Source organism: Clarias gariepinus, chromosome 12, assembly GCF_024256425.1.
Source record: "Clarias gariepinus isolate MV-2021 ecotype Netherlands chromosome 12, CGAR_prim_01v2, whole genome shotgun sequence".
In the NCBI taxonomy this organism is placed as follows: Eukaryota; Metazoa; Chordata; class Actinopteri; order Siluriformes; family Clariidae; genus Clarias; species Clarias gariepinus.
The window spans coordinates 432,501-441,555 of NC_071111.1; the positions used below are offsets into that span (position 1 = coordinate 432,501).

A 9,055-nucleotide genomic window follows, 5' to 3' on the forward strand; every position below is an offset into this window, starting at 1 on the left:
TGTGACGACTTGTTTGTGCAGCGAAGTGTGTGTGTGTGTTCATAAGTGTTACACACTAATGAGAAACAGCATGTTGTGTGTCAGGCGGTGATTAGTCTGCTGCATGCTTATTAGTGTGTGTGTGTGTGTGTGTGTGTCTCCCGCAGGCCCCGGCCCCACCCCTCCTCACCGCGGCCCCCCCGACAGCGCTCAGCAGGTCCAGCGGCTGATGGAACAGGAGCTGAGGAAGGAGAAAGCCAAACTCGGAGGCAGCAACAACAACAAGGGCTACGTGTTCACGCTCATGCCGCTGTACGCCGTCGGGGTCGGGCTGTTCGCCGCGTACAAGTTCCTCAAGGTCACCGCAATGTCATTCAGCATCATCATCATCATCATCAGTAATAATAAATACTAATAGTGATGAATAAACACAGAGAGTGGTGACTGTGTGTGTGTGTGTGTGTGTGTGTGTGTGTGTGTGTGTATGTGTGTGTATACAGATAAAGTCTGCAGACGACACACGCGCTCAGAAAGAGAGAACCGCCCGAGGACTCCGCAAATCTGAGGAGACAGGTGTGTGTGTGTGTGTGTGTGTGTGTGTGGATAGTAAACTGTGTGTGTGTGTGTGTGTATTTATGTATGTGTATATATGTGTGTGTGTGTAGAGAATCAGCTGAATGAGCTGGAACAGCGTTTGGCTCAGACGGAGAAAATGCTGAACTCCATCCTCACACAGCTCGACCCTCTGACTAACTGGTAAGTACACACACACACACACCCCTACAAGTGTGTGAGCACTAAGTGTTGATGTTATTGGTGTGTGTGTGTGTGTGTGTGTGTGTGTGTGTGTGTGTGAAGTGTGAAGTCTGTAGCGATGGAGCAGAAGAACGAGATCATGACTCAGCTGCAGTGTATCCGACACCTGATGAAGAAACGGGGGATGCAGCATGCACCAACAGGTACACACACACACAAAATTAAATCAATTAGTACACCATATGTGTGTGTGTGTGTGTGTGTGTGTGTGTGTGTGTGCTACAACGATTCAGAGCTCATGAATCACTGAATTGAATCTGATGTCTCATAAATGAATCAAATGTAACGGCGATTCAGTGAATTTCAGAGGGTGTCAGATCCGTTAGTCGAGTCCAGTGTGAGTCGAGTCTGACTCGGTTGCCTCGACCAGTTGTCGCTGTGGAACTGTAGAGGTGTTGTGTTGTGTGAGAGCTCTAACTGTAAATCAGGTTATTATTCCACCAAATACTGATTTATTAATGTTATTTAGCCAAAGCATTAACACCAAGTGTTTACAAATGATTTGCATTTAGTTTGATTTGAGTTATTAAAGTTCTGCAATTACAGCATGATCTCGGGAAAGGAAAGGGTTTCTGTTCTTTTTCTGTATTTTTTAAAAGCGCATGCTGTTGTTAGTTTTCACATGACGTTTATAAAATCTGAGTGAGGATCATCAGGTCGTGTTTATATTCGATTGGTTCATACCGAGGGAAGAAACGCTGAATATCAAGCGAATATCGAACATGATCCAACTTTATTGCAGTTAGCATTAGCTCCAAGATAGCAGTTTAGATCAGAGAGGCAACATAACACGTTCAGATGGGGGACTCCAGCACTGTGACTGTCATACACACTGACTGTACCAGCCAGTTCTCCACAACATTACACTCATCAGAATACCATGTGGTTTATGGAGAAGTGATTAGTGCTCCACAGACCGGACGCCTCTACTGTACGTCCTCCCTCAGACGCCTTATATCTGGAATTAAACTATTTACAAATATATATTCTATAGTACTGAAGTTTCACTGCATCTCACACACACACACACACACACACACCAATTTTTCACCTCAGATTCAACTTTAATCAGCTTAGATTAATAGAATAATGTGTGTGTGTGTGTGTGTGTGTGTGTGTGTGTGTGTGTGTTTGTGTGTGTGTGTGTGAGAGAGAGAGAGAGAGAGACTTTGTGTTTGCACTCTGTTTTTTGTGTTTTATACACTCTGTTGTGTGTGTGTGTGTGTGTGCGTGATCACAGACACACACATCCCCTCTGATTGGTCGAGGTGTCTGCCCCGCTTCCTGTTTGTGCTTTTCAGAGGCATCATGTGAGCGTAACCTTGACAACCTGATCGAGTCGCTGAGCGCCATGGAAACCCACGGCACGGAAACGAGCACCAAACCACAGACGGCAGGAGAGAGAGACGGGGGAGAGGAGAGCGACTTCAGAATGCCGTCTCTGGAGGAGGAGCATGGGGACAGAGTGGGCGGGGCTATAGAACATGGCAAGGACAGAATGGGGATGGAGGAGGAGCATGATGGTGTAATGGGAGTGGCCACAGAGGATGAGGAGTTGTATAACGAGGGGCAGGAGGAAGGAGACTCGGGTGAAGAAGAAGGAGTGGCTACGATGCGTCCAGACGACTTGGGGACGGGGCTTCGCAGACGCAACAGACAGGATTAGACATTTCTGTCTTTATTTATAAACGATTAATTTATTGGATATGACTTGCTTGTGCAGTTTTTATTTTTATCATCTTTGATCTTTTGAGGGACACAGTGCTTTGATGAAGCAGAGGCCAGCCACGTAGCATGCCGGAGCGAGCTGTACGATAAACCCTAAAACATCCCTTTATTTCTCTTCACACTCACTATTTCACAGAACATTAGTCATTTTATTGCACTTTACTACTTTATTGTTTCAGCGTAATTGGTTTCACCAGGCTCACTGCGCACTCATCTCTACAAGGAAGTCAAGGATGAGAAAGTGGGTGTGGCTTAGGATGCGTCAGGGTAGATGAGAATGGGTGTGGCCTGTAATTGTCTGCATTATTTGTAGGCAGACTTCAGGTAGATTTATATTTATTGGTCCAATCGAGTCTCAGCATTTTTGTCTCAGGTTTTGTTTCAGAGTCGGGTGTATGAGAGCCGGTAACATTTAAAGAACGTGTGCGTGTGGCTGTGATGTGGAAAGAGCATGCAGATATAATGGAGTCATGACTGGGCGTGGTCAGGAGGTGTTGTGGGCGGGGCTTCATGACACCTTCCTGACAGAACATCAGCTTTGAGTTATTTATTCTGTTGTTTCTTTCTTTTCACTGTAACCTTTGACCCATTCTATTACCTTTTCACATCTCACTTCATGAATCAAAGAATTTAAATCGCCAATGTTTCTGACGTCTCGTATCGAGCTTGTTTTGCTAATTAGCGACGTATGCATGTGTAGTGTGAGCACTGCATGTCTGTTTTATGCATGTAAGTGAATTACAATCATGAGACAAAACGATTAGCAGCCTTGTTGCTAGCGCTACCTCATCACGTTCTTATTTTAGAAAACGCATGCTAAAGAACACGGATGTGTCTCATTATGAATTAGATATTTGTGTTTTGATTATTTATACACAAACTCTCCTCAGTGTTTGTAGTTGTGATGAGTGTGTGAACGCGCACTCAATGCTAAACTGTTTTAGCATCGCTAATCACCTTACTGTGTAACAGATCAGAACGTTAGCGTAATTAATACACATTTCTTTTACTCCCTGAATCCTGTGATGCGAACACTAAATTTAATGACTAATGTTGTTGTCATACGTTAGCTAGCTTGTGTGTTTTTTTTTCTTTCTTAATATTGGCTAGCTATTTTTCTTATTGTACTAAACTTCACTAGATGGATTTTGGGGAGTATGGTCATTAGCTAGATTTTTCCTAGCTAGTTTAGGTTGGAATGTTTTCACTTAACGATAGCTCATTGCATTTTTCTTTGGGGATTTTAGCTAATGTTTGCTAGCTGTGCTTTATTCTCCTGTTAGCATTAATCATACTCATGGTGTAATTTAACATAAATAATCTGTGAGAATGAGCTGTGAGATCAGAAGATAATAATCCTACAACGTTGTGTTGTTACACACAGAACCATGTATTTTTTTACTGACTTTTTTTTCTGTCTGGAGTGGTTTTATTTTTATTCATTTTTTTAGATGACTGGGGCCTTAAATAAAATAAAATTAGAATCAGAAAGAGTTTTATTGCCAAGTGCGCTTGCACGTACAAGGAATTTGTTTTAGTGACAGAGCTTCCAAACCAAAAAACAAATGACTGACAAAGCACACGACACACACACACAGAAAAAAAAAAGATACTTTTTTAAATAAGTTATATAAATATCTGAAATCTGTGGTATTATACAGTATATTGCACTGTGGTACTGTACACAATATTGCACATATATTTATTGACAGAATGAACTGTTCATGAGGGAGATTGCCTGGGGGAAAAACTGTTCTTGTGTCTGACTGTCCTGGTATTTGGTGCTCTGTAGCATCGACTCGACGGCAAAAGTTCTAATGGAAGGTGGCCTGGGTGTGAGGGGTCCAAAGTGATATTCCGAGCCCTTTTCCTTACTCTGGATATATACAGTTCTTGCGGCGTGGGGAGGGGGTGCCAATAATTGTTTCAGCAGTCCGAACCGTCCTTCGTAGTCTTCTGATGTCTGCTTTTGTAGCTGAGCCAAACCGGACAGTTACTGAAGTGCACAGGACGGATTCAATGACGGCTGAGTGAAACTGTGTGAGCAGCTCCTGTGGCAGGTTGAACTTCTTCAGCTAGAGAAGGAAATACAACCTCTGGTGGGCCTTTTTAACAATGGAGTCAATGTGAATGTCCCACTTCAGGTCCTGAGAGATGGTCGTGCTCAGGAACCGGAATGACTCCACTGTTGTAACAGTGCTGTTCATGATGGTGAGTGGGGGAAGTGCAGGTGGGTTCCTCCTGAAGTCCACAATCATCTCCACTGTTTTGAGCGTGTTCAGCTCCAGGTTGTTGTGACTGCACCAGACTGCTCGACCTCACTTCTGTATGTAGACTCGTCACCGTCCTGGATGAGGCCGATGATTGTAAATCATTAAAGAAATGGAGCTTCATTTTTTTGTTTTCTTAAACATGTGACAGAACTCTTTGTGTAGTTCTATGCTGTGCAACAGTTAAGCAGTTTTTAGGGGCCTCAAAGGTGCTGTACCTGATCTTGCGGGGCTGTACTTACCCCTGTAGGGCCATTCACAACACTGAGGGGCCGTAGCTGACATTGAGGTGCTGTATGAGACATTGAGAAGCCAATTCTGAGCAGCCATACTTAACCCTGAGGGGCTGTTCCTGATGCCGAGGGCATTGACTGAACACTGGGAGGGTTTACCCAACGCCAAGCTGTCAGGCATTTTATTTAACCGAACAGCACAAAATGCAAAAAAATGCATGTCCATTTTGAAATCAACTTTATGAAATAAAACTTCTATTTTGTAAAACTACTATTTTGATGAATGATATGCAGTAATAACATGTAAACGCTGCAAAATATTTTGCCACAAACTGACAGGCAATTAATTGCACAATAAAATTAAATAGTATAAATAAAAAATAAATAATAAACAACACAAGTATCCCTTTACGTGCAATTAATCATAATAAGTGTAACTATCAAAGTAGTGCTGTCTTAAAACTCAGAGTGCAAAACAATGAACAAAATTTTCTTAAGCATGGAAAAAGAGCTAAGACCTAGGTAATGAGGTAATGACCTATACAAAACAACCTAGGATATGGTCATGTTCTTTTTTAAGAATAAGGGATGGCGTACTGTGTGTGGATGAGTCGCTGAAATCCCAGATTTTCCACCACAGAAAATGGTCTCATATCAGCTGCAACGAAAACGCCGATGTCTCTTGTTATTGCTGTGACTCTTGCATTGGATGGTGGAAGTTTAGCTGCAAAGGCATTTGTTATGGTTGTTTGCCCTTTTATGCGAACTGAATTGCTTTCCGTTTTCTTCACAGGCGCAGCTTTTAGTAACGAGCTGTGGTTGTTTTCTAAATGCTTTTGCATATTGCTTGTGTTAGCAGAGGTGTACGGTATTCATTTCTTACAGTGTTTGCAAAACTGTAATTTCTTCACCATTTCTTATTTTCACAAGGAATCCAAAATGTTGCCACAATGATTTAAATGTTGCGGGCCCATCTTCTATCCTTACTTCTCACTCACACTCCATCATGGCAATAACGCAAGGATATCGTCACGTTCTCGCGAGACAAATCTGATTTCGCGAGATCTCGTACCATGAGATCTCGTCACACTCCTATTAGCTACTAATTCAAACATTAAGTGACATGTTAAATTGATAACTTCATGGATAATTAATACTAATGTCGATCACCAACATCAGCCTAATAATACTTATGTTCCTGTCTGATTTTCCGAAGATGGGGTGGAGAAGAGGTTTAAAGCAGTCTCTGAAAGGACTATAACAGTGGTCCAGAGTTTGCTCTTCTCTGGAGGGGGAAAAGTAATGTGCTGTTAATATTTTGGAGGCACCTTTTTCATATTAGCTCTGTTAAATTTCCACGACACAAACAAACAAAAATATCAGCATCTGGGTGGGAGTTTTCCAGACTATTTATGGTCTTATATTGATTCCTGCAGCTAGTTTAAAGGTACAGTCATGTTTAAGGTAGATGTTGCATTAAAAGCATCCAAGTATTTCAAAATTCAGCCAAAGTGGTGCTCAGAAACAGACTGGCCACTTCAGGACTCTCTTATTACCACTGGGCTTATTACCTGAGGATCCTGCCCCTGGATCTGCGTCACCTTGTTGTCCTGAAAATTAACTTTTGAATCCTAGCAATACCAAAGCCAGAATCTCTCTGGGTGGGGGGGGCACAACCTCTGCCCCATGTAAATCCCAGCAACACTCAAAAATACTAGGCATCTGTAAGATCTGGCATGTCAAACCGCCAACCTATACTGTAATTATAGATGTCTACTGCCTCCTTGAGACACATGGATTGTACTACAGTACATTATTTGACTAGCAAGTGTAGGGCTTGTTCAACTGCAGAATTCTAGAGATTGGAAAATGAGAGGCAGTTTTGACCACCATGATGTTATATAAAATACTAACCTAGTGTGATCACTGTAATCTTTTTAAAACGCATTTGATGCAAAAAGTTTCACCTCCAGGTCATAAATATCAAATATCCCTTAATGTCTGTGGTGAGTGTATGAGCTCTTACTACCTTTTTAAAGACTAAAATTAACAGGAAGTGCTCAATACTGCGCTCTTACGGATTTGTGTGATGCACATAAGGGGCAAGAGAGCTAAGTGTAATAAAATAAAAGGTTATTAGTGCCTGACAGTCAGGCACTAACTGTCAGACACAATTTATTGTTCAACAGACCCTCTCTGCCCTCCATACTGCTTGCAAACATCCAGTCCCTAGTTAATAAGTTAGATGAGCTGCATGCACGGTTTAAATACCATTGGGACATCAGGAATTGTTGTGTTTTTGCACTCACAGAGACATAGCTTGAGCCCAACATTCCAGGTTATGCCGTTACATCAGACAACTTTTCCATATGGATATAACAGCAAACTCAGGCAAGTCGAGGGTGGAGAGTAAGCTTTATGGTAATTCTTCATGGGCTACAGATGTCTGTGTGCTAATAATTCCCTGCTCACCAGACCTAGAGCTGCTGACCATTAAAGTTAGATCATTCTACCTCACCACAGGATAATAAATCACAAGCATTGGAGGAACTGTATAAGATCATAAATAGACTGGAAAACTCCCACCTAGATGCTGATTTTTTTTGTTTTGTGGGACTTAATCAGAGCTAATATGAAAAAGGTGCCTCCAAAATATCTACAGCACTTTTCCCCTCCTGAGAAGATCAAACTCTGGATCACTATTATAGTCCTTTCACAGACTTCTATAAGCCTCTTCCCCAACCCACTTTCGGAAAATCAGACCACTGCTCAATTTTGCTGTTACAAGCATGCAGACAAAAGCTAAAACATGGTAAACCGGTTATCAGAGACATTCACAAATGGACCAGGAAGACTGACGAGGCATTAATGGACTGCTTTAAAACAACTGATTGGCAGATTTTCAAGGATGCAGCAACTTCAACTTCAATGAATACACTGACTCTGTTATATGCTATGTCAGGGAGTGCATTGATGACATTGTCCTATGTCCACTGTCTGCTTCTACCCCAACCAAAAGCCTTCGGTGAATCAGGCGATCCGCACTAAGCGGACATCTAAACACGGACATCTACCTTCAATTTAGGGAACCCTGATGACTACAAAGCTCCCAGGTGTGACCCAAGGAAAGCCATCAGAGATGCTAAGAGAGAGTACAAGGGGAGGGTGGAGTCCACTCACCATAGTCAAGACCCCAGGCACCTGTGGAGTGGAATATGCTGCATCACTAATTACAAAGGAGCAAGCAAGAATGTGACACCACTTAGCGCAACACTTCCAGATGAGCTTAACACCCACTATGCTTGGTTTGATGAAAAGAATACAGTGCCTGACTCTAGACCACACTTAAATAGGAATGACGCTATACTTATTTTGAAGATGGCCGAGGTGAGACAAGCACTCAAAAGAGTTAATCCACACAAAGTCCCAGGTCCTGAAGGCATCCCAGGCCAGGTCCTGAGAGCATGCACCAACCAACTTACGGAGGTGCTCACCAGTATCTTCAACCTCTCTCTGAACAAGTTAGTGGTCCCTATTATCTTTAAGGCATCCACCATTATTCCTATTCCAAAAAAAAATGAAACATCTCTTGTCTCAACGACTATCGACCAGTGGCGCTAACATCAGTCATCATAAAGTGCTTAGAACGACTAGTCAAAAGACATATTTGCTCTGCCCTTTCTGACACCCTAGACCCCCAACAATTCACTTACAGACCAAAGAGGGCCACAGATGACGCCATCGCCTAAGCTACACACACTGCTCTCATCCACCTGGACAGAGGTAACACATACGTGAGAATGCTCTATGTAGACTACAGTTGGATATCTCCATGTGCAGCTGGATCTTTGACTTTCTGACTAGCAAGTCACAAGTGGGAAAAATCGGTAGAGACACTTCACACATCAATAACCCATAGTACAGGTGCACCACAGGAGTGCATTCTCATCTGTACTCTCGGTTCATTTATGACTGCACTGCTAAACATAATTCAAACTACATCTAAAAGTTTGTGGACGACACATATGT

The 9,055-nt window shown here is 42.5% G+C and overlaps 1 protein-coding gene across 1 annotated transcript in view; it reads left to right on the forward strand.

Moving 5' to 3' along the window:
• Positions 1 to 3,880, forward strand: part of ccdc107 (coiled-coil domain containing 107) — a 7,759-nt gene extending 3,879 nt beyond the window's left edge. Inside the window, exons 2-6 of the mRNA XM_053508283.1 lie at positions 147 to 337; positions 480 to 552; positions 645 to 735; positions 838 to 938; positions 2,097 to 3,880. Of these exons, the coding sequence (XP_053364258.1) occupies positions 147 to 337; positions 480 to 552; positions 645 to 735; positions 838 to 938; positions 2,097 to 2,461 (821 nt within the window). The 3' untranslated portion in view covers positions 2,462 to 3,880. The remainder of the gene's footprint in view (positions 1 to 146; positions 338 to 479; positions 553 to 644; positions 736 to 837; positions 939 to 2,096) is intronic.
• Positions 3,881 to 9,055: the final 5,175 nt, after the last annotated feature.